Below are 21,932 nucleotides of genomic sequence, written 5' to 3'. Positions count from 1 at the left end.
TCCCAAGGATACTGGCACAGCCACAGGAGACAAATCTTGTTCTGGTGACTGCAAGTTCCTAAATGTGGATATGTCAAGGATACAGAAAAAGTAAAGAGTGCAGAGAAAGAAAAGCTGTTTATTCTACGTTTCCCTGTACAGAAGTGTCTAAAGTTTACAGTATGGTGAATTCAGTGTTGAGTTCTGAAAGACACTTAAATGACGTGGCACTTGGTGCCATGGTCTAGTTGTGAGGTCTGTCGAGACAGGTTGGACTTGATGACCCTTGGGGTCTCTTCCAACCTTAGTTATACTGTGATACTGTGAAAGTGCAGTAGCACAGAATGGTGCTCCAAAAGAACATATCACCAGATTCAGGATGGTCTGGATGCATGCAGCATCTCTTCCTCCTCTTAACTCTGGCCATATAGACCTTATTGTGGCAATTTAGGATTTCTCAGGGTGCCATGCCATAACCCAACACTGAGGGGACAGACAGACTCTTTAAGAGGTCCTTTGTAGAGTACAATTAATATTTAATTTTTTTTCGATATTGGGATATTGTAAATATAGCACAAATTTGGTACTAGAATGGCACAGGATTTCTACAAACAGAATCAACACAGCACAGTCTGCAAGTAGCATAATACAGGATTTAGAACGCAACTTAACTTACGATTTCTAATTACTTGGACCCTCTGCAGATCAGGTCAAATCTTAACACGTGTTTTTCTGTATCAGTGTGGCAACCATAGTCTAGACTCAAAAATCATATGAAAAAAGTATGAATCACTCCCTCAGCCCTTGGAAGAAGCAGAGGACAGTGGAGGTGTCTCTGGTCACTGGAGGGTCCCACGTCTCACTGTCCAGCAGCAGCGCCAGTCCGAGATCCCCATGTAGGACTTGTAACTGCTTGATTGTACAGAGTGTTCTGAGTGCTGTTACATGTCCCTCTTCTGTGAGGGGTCATCACCACTGCCTGATGGGCTGGGTGCCTGGGACCTTCGAGTCTGGCAAGGAAGGGAGTAATCAGACTGATGCCTAGAAGCCTTGAGGGCTGATAGAGAGGGGAAGACTAAAGCTATTAGGTTTGTCTGCTTGGTTCACAGGACCTTCAGGACCTGCTAATGAGGAGAAGAGAATAGATATGTGACCCACTCAGTTACAGGGAACAGCTTCTTGCCTTATAAAATGGTGTTAGTATATTAACCCCATGAGCAGAGGTTGGAGGAGGGTGGGTATTGGTCACATACATGTCTGCGGGGCACCTGGAGAAGTATCTCCCCTTCATGTCTGTGAAAATAAATCATTTCCCTGTCCACAAAATTGGTGCTGCTGCTTTCCTAAATCTTTTAAAACATTCTGTATATATAGCTTTATTTAGATGTCATGCTAGTGTTACCTTTTTTGATGCCAAACATATGTTGGAGTGGAGCTTAATCTGACTCACTAAATAGTTACAAGTTTGACCTTCTTGCATATAGTTTTTATATGTTGCCTATTCTGTAATCACATGTTGTTGACAGAATTAATGCTTTCACATTTTCTAAACACCTGCTGGAAATAAATCCTCTCACTTCTTTCAGTAAGTTTATTTCGGATCGGGAAAGCAGAAGAAGTCTCACAAACAGCCACCTGGAGAAGAAGAAATGCGATGAATATGTAAGGCTCAGTTGCTGTTCTTTTCCCTGTCAAAATGAACTACATGTTGTGTCTGTGATAGGCTTTTAGATAGTGTCTTCAAATGTGCTGGGCACACACAATTGTAACTGAAATTCAGGTTCCACTAGGAACTGCCTGTGTTGAGCACTCAAAGGAAAAAAACTAATCTGAAAAAAAACCCACCCCAAGCATTTTGGTTGAGTTGAGGCAAGGGAATCCCTCTAGCCTGTGTTAGGCAGGAAATCCTGCTGGTTCTGATGGTCTTACAATATGGACATCACGTGTGTAAGACGTTTCACAGGCACAGTTAAAGACAGGGTTTAAAATTGAAAGCGTAATACGAGTTGTGTGTTGCCTTTATGTCAGCTGGCAAAATCTATAGCACCACAATCAAGAGTGTAGCTGTGACAGGGTTCAGTAAGGCTTTTTCCTCTCTCAAACCAACTTAAATTATTTCCAGAACAGTAGTTACTTTTCTCTGATATCCTGTGAAATGCTTAGTTTGAAGCATAGATGCATTTCTCTGCTCTGTTCCAAATTATTGCTAACCTGTCTGTCTTTACTTCTCCAGATCCCAGGAACTACTTCGCTGGGGATGTCTGTCTTCAACCTCAGCAATGCAATTATGGGCAGTGGGATTTTGGGTCTTGCTTTTGCCTTAGCCAACACAGGAATTCTCCTTTTTCTGTAAGTATTTGTATGGTGAGTAGCTGATCTCCGTGCAGCTTCACTGTGTTTCAAGAACAAGTACACTGCCAGCAATCAGAGGCTTTTACAGTCCATCTGTAATGAACTACAGCATTCGAGCCTGAAAATGTTAGCTACAAGTTTTGGACAATTTTTTCCATCCTTTTGTTTTGTTTTGTTTTTTGCTGGGGGGGGAGAGGGAACTGGGAAAGCCACTACTTGTAATCCTAATTGAGTCCATGTTATTTACTGCAGACCTGAGCCTAGCCAGGGATTTATCTTATGGCACACATACATTGGAAATAGTGGCAGTAGTTGCAGTGGGATAGTTCTTGCTTGTGTCACAAGGTCTCATCAAAGCATGGTGCAATAACTACTCTTTTTTTTAACCCAAGAGAAAGAATATTTATATTTTTTTAATATGTTACATACAATATTTTCATCTCACTCCCACAGTTTCTGCAGTTTCTTCTGTGACAGTCCTTGAGAGCCAACATAAATATAGCCAAGATTTTAGTATTAAAAGAGAGTTGAGGTAGAATACTTAACTCCAGAGGAAAAAAAAAAAGGCAAAAAAAAAAAGGCATTTTGGAAAAGAGAATTTTATAGTTTAACAATGAAATGGTGCCAGTGAATGAGTAAGACACAGTGCTGTTCTGTGTTATTCTGGATTGCAGTATGAGACGCTTCATTGTGAAAAGCAATTGTTAGGAAATCAGTTGGGAATTGTGTGCCAATTCCACTGATAAATGTTCATTGAGGAGAAAAAATACAATGATTTACAGTCTTTGAGGGCTGTTCAACACAGTCACTGAGTTTACAAGTTACTCTTAAGAGGTGTCATTTCTTGGATGTCAAATCTAAAGATACAGGACTTTGCTTATTACATAATTTTTTGGGGACATTCATAATATAAGCACTGTATATAGCAGAGTGGATGGTGAAATAGCCATCTGTTCTGGGGTTTTTATGCCAGGACAGCTACATCCATGCTGCTAGCTTACAATTTGCTGTGGTTAAGTAAAATCTAGAAATAATGAAAGGAGTTCCTCCATTTACCTATAAGAATGCACAAATTCTCATAATTGTGTTGTGACCAAACTAGGCTATAAAGTAGCTGGACTATATTGTACATGTTTCTTATGAAAAGTGACTGAGTTTAGCTTATTTTTGCTGCTTTTTTCCCCAAGCACTCTAACCTGCAGGTGATACTCCACCCCTGCTCTGACAAGCACACCTCTGAGGGCACAGACTGGTAGCTGCTAGAACTGCTGTACTCAGACAAAAAACTACTTCCCTTTCTTCAGCCTTGTTACCTCTTCTGTGAGAGTCGTGTCTCAGCCAAGGAGCATCCTCAGTTTCTCCTTTGTGCTTTAGTTTTCTACAATCTCATCCTCTTGTTCTCTGAGCAGTTTTTAATGCAAGTTAAGTGCAATATGAAGATTTGCTCTAAATTATGTAAAAAGGCATTTTCTTTTAAGTAGATCAGACCAGAGATGTGAACACCAGAGAAATTTCTAGTGAAGAGTGATGGTGACTGGGTTCACTTTGGCCCAAGTAGTCAGTGTGTAGGTCTGTACCATTGCATTGCACAAAAAGCTGCCAAACCTGAATGTAGAGATTTTATACAATAAATAACAGCATCATTCTCTACAGAATCAGCTGTGTGCATTTAAAAGTGGATAATTGTTTCTGTTGGGTTTACAATGCCTTTAGATCTGCTGGCCTGGAGATAGACGGGCCTGCTGAGATCACAGGTAAGGAAGCTAGCAGGACCTAACTGACCATGCTAGCAGAGCTTTCTCCATTGAAGCCTGGTGATACAGGATCCTAATGTGGTGCCTGTAGTTACATTTAAAAGTTGGATGGCTTGAAATGTTCTTTTATCATGCAATAATTTCAGAGTTAAACCTAGCCCATCAGTCTTAGATCTTTTCTCACACTCAGTCAATGCATTTTTCCCATAAATGTATAGCGTCACTGTCACAGATAGATCTTAGAAACATTTTTGCTTTACAAGTGATTAGAGTCCTAGAAATACTTTAATTGCTTTTTGAACATGAGAAAGCACTTAAATTCATTGCTTTTAAGTAGCACAGTTCTGGAAAGTTGCTAGGTTTCTTTATGCAGTGCTGGCATGCACCAACCCTGAAAAGCAGAAAGCAGAGGCAGGAAAATCAAAGAAGCATTTTCAGTGCCAGCAAAGCAGACCCATCCTGATCCATACTCACAGCTTTTAGGCTTCCGCAGTGTGAAGTGTGCACTGCCGTGCACACCTGGATCAGTTCAGATCCTATATTCTTGGCATAAGACATGCAAAATATCATGGCAATGAGTGTGTACTCTCACGTCCTATTTGCATAACTTAGTGCCATAGCAAAGCATCACACTTTTTAGGCACAACAGCTGAGTCCAGAGGAACTTAATCTCAGTATTGTTGATAACTGCAGCCTAGGCCAAAGAAGAACACCCTTTCATGTATGCAAAATGGGAGAAAGCCTTACTGCAGAAAGATCTTACAAAAGGCTTGGAAAGTTAGAGATAGGTCAGGCCACCTTGGGATGGCAGGAGCACTTATTGTTGCCTGTGGTTTCGTCTTGGAGAGCCAGGACCAGAGTGATGGATCACCTTGCAGAAACACAGGCAAGGTGCCTTCAACCTGCATTTATCCAGCACTGCACGTGATCTGAAAAACCCTGTTGTGGCACAGAGGCTTGATAGATGAGAATACAACTGAAGTTTCACACTCCTTTCTACAGCTGCTTCTGCTAGGGTTGTCTGGAAGCAGTCATGAAGCTGCAACCTAACTCCTCCAGAGGTTTAGGGCAATCTGACAGTCTGACTCTCCAGGAGGCTTTACTATTGCAAAGCCCGTGCTCTGCCGTACTCTTCTGCACCCAATGACTTATGAGGGTTCAGAGCTGTTCTGCACAAGAGCCTTATGGGTTCCAAAGTTAGGGACATCACAGAGGGCTAGGGCCAATGCATGCTTCAGCTGACTGGGTCATGTGGCAGCTGGGAGCAAACAGCAATGGCATTGCAGAAACAGTTTGTTCTTCCCAGCACTGTACCAGTCCCCTGCACTAAACTGTTTACTCTGGATTTGTGGGAGGAAGGTGACTTGTGTATCTTCTGGTTGCTTGCATAGTTGGCAGTACTTTAAATGCAGGAAAAATAAAAATTAGGGGAGTGCTCTTGCAAGTGCAGAGCAAGCTCCCCTGCTTCTGTTTTGAATTTGTGCAGAGTGAGCGGCACACAGTTTCTCATTCCTTTCCAAGGGGTGGTTCTGGCATGAGTATCCCTGTCCATACCACAGTCCTAACACAAACAAGTTTTTCATATAGTGCTAATGAAAATGCCAAGTGTTTCTGTAAGAACCCTATGGGGAGCTAAGGACAACAGATCAGATAAATACCTGGCTGCCTGGGAGTGTTATTTTTACTGCTGCAAAGGCTCCATGAGCTCAGAGCCTGAAAAACAGGAGTTTTTAATATTAAAATAGTCTTGATGCTGGCATGTGGAGCTGGAGCCATTTGGGGCTGGGAGTGAGTCAGCCCAGCAGCCAAGCACTGGGGGTTGTGAGCACCATGCCTGCAGGCAGACAGGGGTGTAACAGCTCTGTAGGGAATATGGGCAGGAGCAGGGCTTAGCAAATCTGTGAAAAATGGAGCAGAATGACCTCAGCCAGTGCAATGTCCCTTCCCTTCTCCTCCGTGAGGAGAAACACCCTTGGGGCTGTACAGTGTGTTATTGTCAACCATCACTCTTTGTTAGGAAAAGAGCAGTTCCTCCTAGAACCTCTTTATGTTTCTCTCTGCTCCTCTGGTCCCAAGAAACTTGTGGTTTATTATTTGGCGCTGAAGTATTGCTAGTCTAAAACAATTAAAAAGTCAGAGGAGGTGGCTTCTCATCCTGTTCTTTATAAACATTCTTATGAAAAAGATGTATTGCTGTCTATCTATGACAGCAGCTTGTTTTCTCTTAAATTTTGGGCTTGTTTTTCTTGGTGTCCTGAGGGTAGTTGTCATAATAAAAAAGAGGAATTGCCAACAGATTATCTGAATGTTCGTCACGCACATCATGAAAACATCATCAGGTCTTTGTGTGTCAGAACGTTGGAAAGGAAGGCACACATGGTGCTTGGCTTAAAGACATAGAGCAATAAGCAAATGTGGTTTTATGCACTTAGCCCCCAGCACTGACTAATGATCCTTTGTGCCAGCAAGTTCTCTACATAAGCGGTTTGGTCATTACTTCCTGCGGTTCTTCTGTGTGAAGTCAAATTATGGATCACAGCAGACCAGGAGTGACATCAGTGAGGGAATATCAGTCCCCACCTAGACAAAGTACAGGCCTTTGGTTTCTGCCTTTATTCCAAAGAAGAACCAGCTAGCCTTAATTTCTCTCTTCTACCCTCCCCTTGGACACTGAGAGGCATTTAAAACAACATTTTGGCACCTGTTCGGTAGCATATGAAACGTGTCCTGGGAAAACATGTTTCCATTTGTTACAGAAGTCCTTAATTAGAGGATTTCCCTTTGAAATTTTCACTCTGCTTCCAGAAAAAAATTCTTTAGAGTGTATGGTGAGGGATATACTTGGCTCATCCCTGCTCTGATTAAATCTTGATTCTTACCTGCTAAGATATCTTTATTCCTTCTTCTTTCAGTATGGGGAGGTGTAGCACACTGACAAGCTGTGCTCTGCAGTTCTGATAAGTTTTACTTGGTTGAATCCCTCACATGCAGGGCTTTCTACCTGCACAGTGCTGTAGTGGACTTGCAAACAGCATGTGAATGGCATGTACATTTTGCATTGTCAAAGAAGGATAAAAATTACCTTAGAGTCAACAGGAATATGCTGTGAAATATGGAATGTTAGAGCTCAGCTCACACTAAGCTTTATTTTCCGTTCTTTTGCAGGCTGCTTTTGGTTTCAGTGACACTGCTGTCTATTTATTCAATATATCTCCTGTTGGTGTGTGCAAAGGAAACAGGTAATTTAAGATGTTGTTATACCATTTCAGTAGAACAATAAAGAAAAGAGGTGAACAGTCCTCAAATAAGGCCAAGTGCTTCATGTAAGATGGAGTGGGTATCACTTTGCAGACACAATAGAAAAGCCTGAAACATTTTGGGCCAGAAGCCCAGAATTAGCAAGCCTTTATGACATGGCAACAGAGAACAGCATTTGACTATCACTATAAAGAGAAAAACTTAGAACAAAGAGTGGATTTTGCTACTGTGAGATGTTGTCTTCAGTGAGCTAGGAGAAACAGCTCATGTTGTTTCTTTGCATTAGAAAGCCACTTGCAAGATGAAATATAATGAATCTTTGCCTATGATGAAGCTTACCTGGAAATACATTTTGTCCTTAAGGGTTAATGTAAAATCCCTGATCACCTTTATGGTGTAGTAGGCGGTTTCCTAAAATAAAACCAAAGGCAACAGTTGCTCCACAGAGAGAATTGTATCTGTAAGCAAAATACATTCTAAACACAGAAATTAGAAGTTACCTACAGTAAGTATTAAATTTCAGTGTGCTCTGAAGTCTAAGATGGTGATAGCACTAGGGGGAATGGAACAAACCTAGAAGTGGGATTCAGATTGGATGTTAGGAAGTAGTTCTTCACCATGAGGGTGGTCAGACACTGGAACAGATTGCCCAGGGAGGTGGTAGAAGCCCCACCCCTGGCGGTTTTTAAGGCCAGGCTGGATGGGGCTCTGGGCAACCTGATCTAGTGAGAGGTGTCCCTGCCCATGGCAGGGCGGTTGGAATTAGATGATCCTTGAGGTCCCTTCCCACCCTGACAATTCTATGATTCTCTTTCATTGGGTAGTCATCTCTGAAGCCAGATTTTTAAAATTCTCTGTGCACAAGAGCACTGTAATATTTTAATGTGTGTAATATTTTAACGTGAGCTACTGTTACAGCATGTATAATGACAGCAACTGCCTACTTAAATTAACTACATGTGCCTAGTCGTGGACACATTTGTGTCCTGTTAGTTCCCAGAATCTAAGCCCTGGTTTCTCTGCTGCTGGTACATTTAAGCTCAAATGTATTGTTTATACAGCTTCAAAGTAGGAATGTCAGATGTAAGGGCAACAGAGAGAAAACCAAACAATGGGATGCATTTTTTAAATCATTTGTACAGTGTAACACTTGCAACATTTCTCTTTCTGTTCTCATGTATCTCGCCATCTTCACAGTGTCCAGTCTTTTTCTCAGCCTAAATCACAGTGTTGTGGGTTTAAGACTGGGATGTCTTAACCACGGAGTTGAAAGTCCTGCAAAGGAACAGATAGCCCAGGAAGTGGACACTGGAAAGGTGTAATCTGTGTTAACTTCATTCCCATCAGCCTGCATCTCCCTTCCCTATATAAACTGGCTGCATAGTCAATTTCTTCCTTTTTACCTCTCTATTCTCCCAGCCTGTTGTGCTGGTATCTCTTTGGTATTTCAGGGGAGTTGAGGTTTTTGGCCTTGAGTGGCCTGGCCAATTTTTACTGCATCATTTAGGCCTGGGTAGGAAGGTGGGGGGGGGGGGGGGGGGGGAGGGGGAGCTTTGAGGCTTAGGGCATTGAGGACTGGGTGGGGGGGAAGATTTTGGAAGCTTAGTGAGGTGTTGGCTGAAGAGCTGGGCAAAGGCTGAATATGAGATTTGTGTATTTTGTATTGTTATCTATAACTATGAATAGTACTTCCATTTATTTCCACTTCTTTCCAATCCTCTGTGGAGAATTTTCTTTTACTCCTTTGGGGAGGGGTTAAAAGAGTTTCTGTCCGCTCTAAAACCACAGCACACAGCCAAGGAACCAAACATTTAACAGAAACACAAACCAATTAATAGAGGAAGTCCTCAAGGCTGACAGATATTTTAAAAGAAGTTTTAGTTATAATTTTCACCTATCCCTGCTTCTACCAAAACTACACCACGCTGAGAATTCACAAGTTATGGCTTTGCCATTAGAAATTGTGAAACATCCTGTAAAACAGTGACTGCCCTTGTTTGGATCATTCAGTCAAAGCAAACAAAACTGCAGAATCACAGTACTGTGTCTGCTGTGGCCAGGCTGCCAGTGCTGAGCTGTGAATCCTGCGGTACCAAGGTTTGTCTGGAGAGGTGGCTTTTTACGTCACTCTCCCTGTGGGTGCAAACCTAATATGCCAGGATGGGGCTACCAGAACTGAACATGTCACTAAGGGTATAGACAGACTCATTAAAGGAGTGTTATAGCTTCATTAAGAGCTTCAATTGCAAAAGTGACCAGTAGCCAACGATAACATTTACAGACGTCAAGAAAACATTCCTACAGAAGTTTCAGCCCTAGTACAAGAGAGCTTTCTATTTGCCTGCAAAGGGCAGATACGGCTGCACAGATGGGTGGTTAGCTGAAAAGGAATCATAAGGCTTTCTACTCAGTAGCTTTCACTGGTGTATTTGTGAATGTTTTTCCTCATTTCTTTTCATGCAGGCTGCATGGTGTATGAAAAGCTGGGTGAGCAGGTCTTTGGTACCCCAGGGAAAATTATTATCTTTGGATCCACATCTCTCCAGAACATTGGAGGTAAAGAAGATTGAGGGGCATGGAAAAACAAAACCCATGAAAATCTTAATGTTGCGGCTACAACCAGTCAGGCTTCTCCTTCTCTCAGTGGCATCTTGGGATTTCTATTACAATAAAGATATGGAAGTGCTAGAACATGTCCAAAGAAGGGCCATGAAGATGATCAGGGAGCTGGAGCACCTCTCCTATGGAGACAGACTGAGAGAGTTGGGACTGTTCAGTCTGGAGAGGAGAAGGCTCCAAGGAGACCTTATTGTGGCCTTCCAGTATCTGAAAGGGGCCTTCAAGAAAGCTGGGGAGGAACTTTTTAGGGTGTTAAGTGTTAGGATGAGGGGGAGTGAAGCAAAACTAGAAGTGGGTAGATTCAGATTGGATGTTAGGAAGTTCTTCACCATGATGGTGGTGAGACAGACAGGTGGTAGAAGCCCCATCCCTGAGGGTTTTTTAAGGCCAGACTGGATGGTGCTCTGAGCAACCTGATCTAGTGTGAGGTTTCCCTGCCCATGGCAGGGGGGTTGGAACTGGATGATTTTTGAGGTCCTTTCCAACTCTGACATTTCTATGACTCTGTGATTCTACTTCATGCTCCTTAGCATAGCTGTGGCTAGCACTTTACATGCATTCCTTTAAAAATTCAGTATTACTGAATGATCACTACTTTACAGACAATTATAGTTCAGGGTCTTTTATCATCAGGTGCTGTTATGGGAGAAGGTTCAGGATACTTCTCTGTACTTGTTCCACAAAATATCTTACCCATTTTCTAAACTGATTTTTTCTTCCTCCAGCAATGTTGAGTTATCTCTTCATAGTCAAAAATGAGCTGCCTTCTGCCATAAAGTTTCTAATGGGAAAAGAAGAAAATTTCTGGTAAGCTGAATTAATTTTGGTCGTTAGATTCTAGAATTTAAACATTATCTAGGTAAGTTTAAGTGTATGTTTGTAACAGCTCTTAAGCACTGGATACTTTTTGGGGTCATCAAAGTAGAATTTCATAGGAATATCTCAGCAGATTGATAAAAACCAAAACAGCTTTAGGAAGCAAAAGAGGAGGGATAGGAAATGAAAGGTTAAATAGTAAGTAGTCACTCTTCATACACAGATCTTTAAAGAATTGTGATTTATGCAAACCTTTTTTCATGTGATCCAATCTTCTACAGTGTTAGGCAGCACTTGAAGATATTTGGAACACTGCTAGTTCAAGGAGTTACATATTTCCCTGAATTCTTAGCATGTTACAAGGTTTTGCCCCTGCAATACTGTCTGTAGTGTGAGGTTCTTCGGTTCCAGTATCTGACAATAGCAGAATATTATATTTGGATTTCTGCCACTATCACTCCTTGTCATTTAACCAGCTTCTTTAGTAGAGGGGCAGTATTTGTAGTTGTAAATATCCTTTGCACTGGGTTATATGGTGTGCCACACTTCATGAGAAGAAGGTAGAGATCCCATTCCTCTGACTTCTATGCTAAATTGGACCACGCACTGGAAATAGGTCGTTCAGAACATCACTGACTATCCTTCTCCCCTTTCTTGCTTTCCAGCACAATTCAAAGCACTTTGCTAGAAAGAGACACAGCCTCGGGCTGGCTAGTGCATGCCAGCCTGCAGGACCCTGGTTTGCTGGTCCAGGCATGTGCTGATGTGGTTTAGCAAAGAGATCTTGGTGGCCTTCCCTGTCCCACTGTGCTCTATGTGTGGGCCTTCATTTCATTGTCCTGGAAGAGGAGCTTATATCAGGTTACAGAGGGTGATGTTGTTCTTCCTCTCAGTCCCACTCACTGATCTCAGCAGCAGTGTGGTATTTTGTCCAGTGGCTATGAAAATCTGTGTCTGAGTCAGAGCAGTGCAATGTTTTGAAGGCTGGATATTTAAAGAGTCCACAACATACAGATGTAGCTCCCATCTCTCCTTTTGTAGGAGCTTGTAGGTCAAGGAGAGCAAAGATAGTTCTGTAACTGCATCAATAAAAGGAGTGTGAGCAAAACTAGAGAGGGTTTAAGGTGTGCTTATGGGTGCTTTTTTTGATGTTTTGTACAGGGAGTGGTACGTGGATGGACGGATTCTTGTTGTCACAGTGACATTTGGTATAATCCTCCCTTTATGCCTCCTTAAGAACTTAGGTAAGACGCAAATGCCATTGTGGGAATGAAATAAAGGAGATTGGACACTGACAGCCACACTGGCAATTCAACTATATTTAAAAATAGACACAGTTTTCCAAAGTTCTGTCATTGTAATCTAAACAGCCTCTCTGTTCCAGAAATAAGCTGTGTTTTCATCATCTTGGAGCAAGTAGGCTTAAACTGTCATACCAGTTGATCTCAGTATGAACTGGATTCATCCATTCAACTGTGCAAGTTGATTCTAAAAAATTATACCTAAAGAGGGTCTTCGTTTCCCAAGGCAATTCTACATTGTGTGTATCCTGTAAAAATAAGTTCACCAATTGAGACTGCAAAAAAATCAATTGTTTTTCTCTCAGTATTGACATTCTGGGTGGTAAGGTCAATTGGTGGTATTGGACTTTGAAGTAAGATGGGTGTAGAGGATGGCATTTTCAGATGTGAAGTCTGCAAACATGCCCTTAGGTACATTATATAATTTTTTTTAAAACCAGGTAACAAATTTTGGTGCTGGAGTCCTGTTGGGAATCTTTGGAGAAAAAGAATAACATACTTGACTAACAGGGCTCATATCAGGCTTCAGGGTCATGTTATATTGGCAGTTGCACATTTTCAGGTTTAGAATACATAGAAGAAACCAGGTTTCTTTCAAGTAAAATTCTTTGAAAGTAAAAATTACTTAAACTGCTTTAAAGTTCTATGTATTCTAAAGTTGACCCTCAGGAAGTCAAACCAGCCACAGCAAAGCTTAGGTCTGTCAGAAAGCTGGAAGGCTTGCAATGTGCCAGGCTCCCACATCTGCAGGACATGCTTGTGTCCTGCCCAGAAACTCAGGATACATATTAAATGTATGATACATTTAAACTTTTTTCATGAAGCAGCAAAAAGAAGTGAAAACCAAGATATGAGTAATTAAATCGTTTTGTATGAGATTTCCTTTCAATTTTTTTCAGGGTATCTTGGCTACACCAGTGGATTTTCATTAAGCTGCATGGTATTTTTCCTGGTTGTGGTAAGTTCAGCCTGCTTTCCTGGTTAGATGGAAGTCATTTAATGGGGTATTCACAATTTCTATGATGTTTTAATTTTAATTATCTTTTTATTATTATTTTTAGCAATGAGCTGTCTTCCACTCTTATTCTAGGTTATTTACAAGAAGTTTCAAATTTCCTGTGGTATACCAGAGCTAAATGCAACTTCATCTATCCTATCAAATAGCTCAGCACATGAACATATGTGTAAGCCAAAGTATGTTATCTTTAATTCCAAGGTATGTTTCTTTTCCTAATACTTATTTTTATTTCACATTATATATACACCTGCACTCTGTGTTCTTAATCCAATCAGCACTGCATAGAGCCTCAATCTCCATGCTTCCACATGGTAGAATGCACAGTGCGTCTCCTTGCCCAGTCTTATGGAGATGCTGTGTTGAATGTACCACCTCACAGTCTTGCTCTGCCCTGGTAGTAGATGTGCTGCAGCTGTGAGCCCAAGCTGCCACTGGATGACATAAGTATTCCTTGGGAGAGTTTTCCTTTCCACTGCTTCTTACTATCCATGCTGCAACTGTGCCTTTAGGCTTGTGGTTCAGCAGAGGCTGAGTAAGCCATTCCCACATCCAAAGTTCGGAAGTAATCCCTCTGTCATTCTGCACCCAAACCACTTTGTGACAGGATATGTGTTTCTGTAGCCGTATGGTAAGCTGCATTGCAAAAAGGATACAGTTGAAAGCTAATCTGGCAAAGATATGATTGCCTTTCAGCTGGATGCTTTTCTCCATCGCCACACAGCTGCAGGAAAAGTTGTGTCAAGAGGAAGCGAAAGGCAACTGCTTGCAGCTGTGCAGGAAGGGTGCTTCTGTTAGCTGTGCTGGGGAGTAGTGCTGATTAAACAGCACCTTACCCAGCAGGCTCCTCAGGGCATCACAGCTGCATTCATAGGCAATATGCACGTGTAGCACATGCATGCAAAAACTAATCTTTTGAAACAATACCAGCATCAGTTGAAGGAGCCAATCCAAGCACTTCTCTTTAGTTGGGATTAGTATCAACTCAGATAGAGTGTGACAGACCAAGAATTAGTTAGCTGGGTGTGCACTAGCAGCTTAGGTGTAGGTATATTTTAAATAGCGTTGAAGGACAGTCTTGTCCTACAACAACTGTCAATATTTGCCTCAGCTGATGGAGGCACACTGGATGGATTGGTCCATCTGAATTAGGCACCCTAGATCTGAACTCTAGAGAGTTACCCTCAGAGTCAACAGTTTGGTATTTTAGCAGCTTTGGTGTGTGAGAGGAGAGACAGTTTCACAGAATCAGAGGATAGCCGAGGTTGGCAGGAATCTTTGGAGGTCATCTGTTCCAACCCCTGTGCTCAGGACAGGCTGCCTAGAGGTGGTTGTCAGCACTGCGTCCAGGCAACTTCTGAATATCTCCACAGATGGAGATTCTACATTTGCAAGCTCTGAGTGAAAGAGAGGCTGTGGCATGCGCACTGAATCTGTGGGGCCTGGGACATACTCCAGGACAGCTTCTGTGGGAAGGGGATGCCTGTGGCTAGCACAAGCAGATCTCAGAGGGCAGAGGAGAGCTGCATGTAGGGATGGACTCATTTTGTACTCCCAGGAGGACCTATTTTTTTGTGTGGTCTCTGCTCATATCGATTCCCTGGAGAGAATGGAAGTGCTTGGGCACTGAGATCATTTGTTAAGTTTGGCTGTATGGTGAGGACTGAAACACACTCAGGTTTTTGGTAAGGTCCCTCCCGGAGACCCCCCTGCACTTCCTGGTGACGTAACGGTCTCTCTCTTTCCCCAAGGAAAAGCATGCTCCCTCCACAGCCCTCCTAGCCCTTTTTGTTGGCCTGGGAAATGAAGGGACTCAGTCTGGTACCTTGAAATATCCATTTATTTGTAAGTTCTGCATTCCTCTTCTCTTTTCTTACAGTCTGGATATGGGCTTCGTCTTCAGGACTTCAGCCTTAGCACCAGGGGTGCGCGCCCCTCTCCATGCCAAGGCAGGGTAGCGTAGCGGTGACTCACCATACGTCCCTTTTACGCGTGCCGGTGCGCTAGTTACCAAGGCAGTAGCTGGGCAGGGAAACCTATCCCAGGGAGCAAAACCAGCACCCAGCACTGCGCTCTGTGAACAGGCAGGATTGTGTTTGCACGACCAGCACCAAGACTCTGTCCTTCTGTTGAAAGAGCGCTGTTCTCCGTATTTCATTAAACACATGCTAGTTTGACAGCTCTTCTGCCTTCTCTGAAGGCTCTCAACGTTAGGTTGAAGAGTCCAGAGTTCTGGGAGCTGAGGTAGTTGAACATGGATCATTTCTTCATACCACAGGGGAAAATACTTCTCCTTAATATATTTTCTGAAATTCTCTCCGAACAGACCGTGTATGCTTTGCCCACCATTGCTTTTGCATTTGTGTGCCACCCATCAGTCCTCCCGATTTACAGCGAGCTTAAAGAGTAAGCATTTCTCTTTTTTTTCCCTTTTTTTTTTCTTTTCCCAGTTCATTGTTTTGAATCACTTTACATGGAAAATGTTAATGCAGAGGTGCTCTGAGTCATTCGTGCCATTTGGAGGAGATGTGCTTTAATAACACCCAACAAGCCAATGAGCGTGGCTGTCGGCTAGGAAATCTGGCCTCCCAGGCGTGCTGCTGGGGTGGGGGTGAGGGAGGTTGAGGATGATGCAACAGTTTGGGAGTTTTCTCTGGAAGTACACAGCAGCCTGAGGAGAGCCAAGTTGTGCTGATTGTTGTTTGGCATAGGAGAGAGGTGTGTGTTTAGCTCATGGTGTTTGTTCCAGCGCAACTAAAAACCTTCTGCGGTACCAGGGTGGGGGAAAAATAGAAAGTACTTCAAGCCTCACCTGTATGAAAAGACATTTGCTGGTATGGCTGTGTCACTGACACCTATGGCTGGGCAGACCTGTGGAGGCAGGCCTTATGGGGAGCTGGAGACTGGGCCTGCTGCAACATTGCTGGTGGGAAGCTGCAGCGGAATCCTGGACTATGGGGGAAGCCCCAGGGGGAGAGGTCAGGGTCACTCAGACCCATGGGTGCCCTTAGATCCTGGCCACTTGCCGGGTGCTTTGAGTTTCAAGTGATTCCCACAGGTTCCCAGGTGCCTATTTAGGGCAGCCCTGTGTGGATTTAGAAGTTTTAAGTTTAGGTGCTGGAGTGTGAATATTTCAGAACAAATACCCAAAACTGAAATGTTTACGCTTGACCTACTTCTCAGGTCTACCGTGGTCTCTGTACATTCATTCTTTTCTATCCATGGATACTCGAGTACTCAGCAAACATTCAGAATGTTGGGGTTTTTTCACTATATGGTTTTACTGTACTTATATTTTTATCTTTTAATTGAATTACTGAAGTGTTTAAGGGCTGTCCCTCTCCACTCAAGTTTCACCCTTCACTGTTTAAGCAGGCATGGCCAGGGAGCAGAGCTATGGAGCAGACCCACCATTTCTTTCTCGACTTAAGCCCCGGTGTTTCACTTCCTTGTGCAGCTGTCAATGAATTCCTGTTTTAAATTAAGCCATATTCATGAGTCTCCCTAGAATTACTGTATTTGTGCAAAAACTTAGTACATTTTTAAAATAGCTGTTGAAAAATCTGACCCAATGATTTTATGTCTTGTATTTTTTTCTTCTTTCTCCAGCCGTTCACAGAAAAAAATGCAGTTGGTTTCTAATATCTCATTTTTTGCCATGTTTGTGATGTACTTTATGACTGCCATATTTGGCTATTTGACTTTCTATGGTAAGTATGCAGTTCTTTACTGATCACAGTAAAAGAAGGTATACATGGGAAATTAATAGCATTACCCCAGTTGGAAAGGAAGGTCCCATCTGCTTCTATCCAAATACTTTTGCAAATAATTTTCCTTGAAGTTTTCACATTGAAAGTACAAATCCTGTCCTCCTTTTGCCCTGTGGATGAAAAGCACAAGTGAAAATATTATTTGCAAAAGGACATATTCAAATACGAGGGAGAGATTTGTTTAATAGAATTGAGGGTTAGCTGGGTCCCACTAAGATATTTGTTCCAAGGTCCTCACCCGAATATTGTGTACATTGGTAACACCTGAAGCGTGCATACCTGTATAAAATGAGACAGATTTGAGAGCAGGTTCTAGGAAATTAGGATAAAATCAGCCATTCAAGGTGAGGTTAGGCAGGGCTCTGGGCAACCTGGTCTAGTTGAGGATGTCCCTGCTGACTGCAGGGGGAGTTGGACTAGATGACCTTCAGAGGTCCTTTCCAACCCAGACCATTCCATGATTCTGTGATCACAGCTTTTTCATTTTCTTCTCGACACATTCATCACAGACATGAAGGACCAAATGTCTTCCCTCTGTCCCTAGAGCTGACCCCTTCAGGTCCTAGTTAAATAAACCGGCAGTGAAGGTGGGGAAGTTTCCAGTGTTGTCCCAGCCCAGCTGCCAAAGGATGGTTATTTCAGTATTTGAGACTTGTACCCTCTTTCCACACGTATCAATCCACTGAGAGGGAAAAAACCCACAAAAGGATTGTTGTATCACAAAAGGATAGCATGTATTCCCTAAAGGTAACCATTAAGTAGGGTAAAATAGGAGTGTTGCTCAGGAAGCTACTCCCATGTTCCAGTATAATGGGAATGTTGGAAAGCAGTATCTTTTTCCATGGACCATTAAGGGGTTACAAGACAGATGACAAGATGATGTTTGCCTTTTACGACCACACCTCACAGTCACCAAAAGGTCATTAGTCTTCTCCACCCAATTCCAAGTGACCTTTTTTTACAATCTCCTCATTGTAAGCCATGTAAGCAAGCAAAACAAAATAAGTAAATAAGAAATGTGACTCTTTTTTTTTTTTAAGGTGTACCTATCTGATATGTGTTTTCTCAGGCTCTCATTTGGATTATGAGGCCTCGAGTCTGCATGTATTGATGTAACTTGGGGTCATCTGTTGTAATTTTCCCAGTAAAACCGCAATGTGCTGTAAGTGGCAACAGCTACAGCCATTCTCATCCAACTGCTCCTGTCTAACACGTTTTCATAGAAATGCATCAAATTAGCAGCCCCAGGGAGCAAGTGGGTGTAAATCAGCATGGACCCCTTCGCTTTGGCAGGGAGCAGATTCTGATGTGATTGCCCCAGGGATCTGAGGAGGCAGATCCGTGGCGCTCCTCTCTGGACGAGGGTCTGGAGTCCATGGAGGAGGTAGGGGCTGCAATCTTCTGGCCCTCCTGAGGGGGAATGGCGGAGGAATCCCTGGGGTGTCTCACGTGCCTCTCTCTCCCCACATCAGGCGTCCCTGCTCCCCAGCACCGAGAGCCTGCAGGTGGAAGCTGTGTGGCTCTGCAGGGGCTTCTGCAAGGGTCAGTACCATGACAGGCAGAAAAAAAGACATTGAGGGAATATAAAATTCTTCCACTTTGATCCTTCTTCCCCTTGAGATTGACAAGACCTTACCTGTCATATATGCGCTTACAGTTTTCTAACCCTCTTCTCTACCCTTACCTGGGTAAGAACAGCATTTTTATTGTGGCCTTTTCTTCTTTACACCAATAGTACTTGTCTGTTTGCTGTGTTCTCGAAAGTGTTGCAGTGATGACTATATTTACATTGCAGAATTACAGAAAAGAGGTGTTTTTCTTCCCCTAAAAGGTCACACTGTGGTTGGGCTCTGTGGTGTATCTAGCTGAAAGGAAAACAGACCTTCAACTGTAAGCCTTGCCCTTCACTTCCTACCTGGCTGCAGTCCGTGAGCGGTACAGAAGTTGCAGTCTGTGCTTGCAGGAGCAGAGTAAGCTCTGTGTTGCAGAAGCTGTGCATGTGCCCGGCTTGAAAACCCCACTCCTAATCTGCAGGGAGGTGGGAGAGCATTTTCTTTCTCCTAGTGGGGATTCAAGCACTGTCTAGGTGGTGTTGACCTATGGCCTCTCTCCAGAAGGGTGTCCTGGGTGGAGTGCAGGCATTTAGCCACAAGACAGATCCCTGTGCCCCCAGGAATATGTGAGTTTTTACCAAGTGCCAAAGGTTCTAAATGAGACCTGGCTGCCAAGCTCCCTTTAAGGACTTTGGTTTAATAGCTATTACGTTCTACCACCAGCTTTCTAAGATTAGCAGGCAGAAACAAAACATGAGCCTAAAAAGGGGCAGTGAGTATGTTTCCTGGCACGCTTAACAGCTGCCCCCTTAGGTTATTGTTTTCAGAAGTTACAAAAGCGAAGATCCCTCAGCAACTTGGTTTTCCTGTTGGTTAGCAGACGCAGACCAGCTCTGCACTATTTATCACAGCTTCAAGGAAACGTTTTTGCAGGAGGTTGTATTAAAATATAGCCAGTACCTCCCCATCAGGCACCCCCTGTGATTTGTCTTGGCTGCTGGGGCCGCCAGCTGGCGTGGGGCCAAGGTTGCAGGCACTGCTGCAGGGTGGCAGGCTCAGGAGAAAAAAAAAAAAAACATCAGGGCAGCCCTTGGAAGAGCTGCTGAGGGATTTGAGTGCAAATGTCAGTACATCCCACTGAGAGCTGACACGATAGCTTTGTTCTTGGTTGAGAACAGGGGCACTGCTTTTTGCTGGACGTTTATTTACTGTTTAGACTAATGCAGCTCAAAACCTTGTGGTTTATATTCAGTTCAGCCTTTGCAGTGCATGTGATTATTTTTAGATTGTTTGAAAAGTAAAAGGGAAAAAAAATAAAAGGCCCACAGAACCAATCAGAAATAGCTTATTGCACTTTACTTATTTTTTCATACATGTAAGCAAACTTTTGTGTATGTCTCACTGTTGTCTTCCCTACAGTGAAATTTACCTTACAATCAGGCATGTGCTGTCTTGAATTAAGATGCATTCCTAAATCAGCCCTCCAAAGGATTAATCTGGAATAATGGGATCATTAGGATTTGGTTCAAGGCACTGTTTTAACTCAAGAATGTTTCATTCCATACTCTTTTGTTTGCAGACAAATCACTTGTTGTTCAAGAAGGCTGTTGTTAAGCAATGATTTTTGTGAACAAATTGCCCCTTTCCCAGAACATTTACCTTGCTGTCTTTTCCGTAGACGATGTGCAGTCAGATCTGCTTCACAAGTACCAGAGCAAAGATGACATCCTTATCCTGACCGTGCGCTTGGCTGTGATTGTTGCGGTGATACTCACGGTGCCAGTGCTGTTTTTCACTGTAAGTAAAAGCCTCCACGAGGCTCGGATCTTGGCAACAGCTGTACGGGCTGCCTTTCTTCAAACCACAGTTCACCAGTTGACCAGAGACAGTGCTGTTATAGCTACAAAAAGAGCTTGAGCTTGGATCAGTCTTTTCCCACACTAGACTCCCACTAACTTCTGGAGAAGTTCTCCCTGCAGGAAATAAATTAATTCCTTTTGGGTTTAAATCTGTTTTAAATTTAATCCGTAAGTGTCCTCTCTTACTTGACATGACTTCATTGGAGCAGGCTCAGAGGTGAAGTTCTTTTTTAAGTGCAGAACAATTCCATGTTAGAGGAATATATGCATATGCCTATTGCATGCATGCCTACAGTTTTGAAGTACCACATAAACATTAAGGATTATTTCAAAGGACATTACATCAGAGCCCCCTAACAGGTCTGTGAAATACTTGTTGTCACATGAAAATCCAGTTAAAATAAACACAGGAAGCTTTGAATTGGTTTATGGACAGTTTCTAACAGAACACTCTCTCTCACTCTCTCTCTCTCTCTTCCTACAGGTGCGTTCATCATTATTTGAGCTGGCTAGGAAAACAAAATTTGATTTATACCGCCATGTTTTGGTTACTTTGGTTCTTTTGGTTATCATCAACCTGTTAGTCATTTTTATCCCAACCATGAAGGATATTTTTGGAGTTGTAGGTACAGTATCCTGGTTTTGTACTACTAATAAAAGACACTTGCTAATCAGCAACACAATAGCTAGCTGCTGCTGACGGCTAATAAAACTCATTTATTTTAATTTTGCAGGGGTCACTTCTGCCAACATGCTGATTTTCATTCTTCCTTCATCATTGTATTTAAAAATTACACAGCAGGATGGATCAAAGTTGACTCAGAGGATTTGGGTATGCATTCCTTTCCCAGCAAAGAAACATTTTCATCCTGTCATTCTTAGAATATATTAGATGCAAAACATATTTAATCTGAAAATATGTGTGAGCTTCTTTAGGTTACTTTCCCTCCTTGCTTCAGTTAGTCAGCAGCCATGCCTGCCCTTCTCCTTTGCTTAACTTGGGGGTCTTGCAGTGCAGGTACCACACAGGGCAGCTGTGGGGGAACCTAGTTCTGCAGAGTGAGGGTTCCTTCCTCAGCTACCAGACAGCAGTTCTGCAAGCAGCTCTAGCTGTCAGCAGGGTACAGATACCTTTCCAACCTGCTTCAGCAAACCTTTCAGACCAGCAAGTTTTCTCTGTTCCTATGTGTTGATCCAGACAACATGCAAAGTGTTCTTGGCAATTTTCCTCATGTTTTTAATTGACCTGGGTCAGACTTGGGATGCTTCCACCAGAAGCAGCCAGCTGAAGTGTTAGCCTGTTGGCATCAATAGGCAAATAGGAATGGGCCTTGGAAAGATTTCCTGTAAGCCCCACAAAAAGCTGCAGCTGAATGCTCCTGTGTATTCCTAGTCTTAATAGGGCATGCACTAGAATCCCTGTAAGTTCAGACCTTCCTGCTCTGAGTAGACAGGCAGGAAATCTGTGTCTCACTTGTGGCTGTATCCACCAGCATCAAGGCAAGAGAGCTGAACTTTGGTGGACACATATCTGATGAGAAGAGTATACTTCCCTGATGCTTTGAAAAGAGCAGAGACAATCGGTCCTGAAAATGTTCACTTAATCCTCTTTAAGGATGAGCAGTGTTTAAGAATTGAATTGAAAGGAGAAAAAAA

At 42.9% G+C, this 21,932-nt stretch overlaps 1 protein-coding gene across 2 annotated transcripts in view; it reads left to right on the top strand.

The window, feature by feature from the left end:
- The window catches only part of SLC38A1 (solute carrier family 38 member 1), a 44,510-nt gene that overhangs the window by 16,100 nt on the left and 6,478 nt on the right, over positions 1 to 21,932 (top strand). For both annotated transcript variants that reach the window (XR_008463120.1, XM_054179060.1), the window contains exons 3-15: positions 1,566 to 1,641; positions 2,213 to 2,328; positions 7,251 to 7,324; positions 9,807 to 9,899; positions 10,688 to 10,769; positions 11,940 to 12,022; positions 12,979 to 13,037; positions 13,170 to 13,295; positions 15,421 to 15,500; positions 16,704 to 16,804; positions 20,096 to 20,214; positions 20,761 to 20,902; positions 21,011 to 21,108. Coding sequence is in view for 1 of the 2 variants with exons in the window: in XM_054179060.1 (XP_054035035.1) it covers positions 1,566 to 1,641; positions 2,213 to 2,328; positions 7,251 to 7,324; positions 9,807 to 9,899; positions 10,688 to 10,769; positions 11,940 to 12,022; positions 12,979 to 13,037; positions 13,170 to 13,295; positions 15,421 to 15,500; positions 16,704 to 16,804; positions 20,096 to 20,214; positions 20,761 to 20,902; positions 21,011 to 21,108 (1,249 nt within the window). In the remaining variant the exon portion in view is untranslated. The remainder of the gene's footprint in view (positions 1 to 1,565; positions 1,642 to 2,212; positions 2,329 to 7,250; positions 7,325 to 9,806; positions 9,900 to 10,687; positions 10,770 to 11,939; positions 12,023 to 12,978; positions 13,038 to 13,169; positions 13,296 to 15,420; positions 15,501 to 16,703; positions 16,805 to 20,095; positions 20,215 to 20,760; positions 20,903 to 21,010; positions 21,109 to 21,932) is intronic.

Source organism: Dryobates pubescens, chromosome Z, assembly GCF_014839835.1.
Source record: "Dryobates pubescens isolate bDryPub1 chromosome Z, bDryPub1.pri, whole genome shotgun sequence".
NCBI lineage: Eukaryota > Metazoa > Chordata > Aves > Piciformes > Picidae > Dryobates > Dryobates pubescens.
This window is presented reverse-complemented; position numbering and strand designations above follow the sequence as displayed.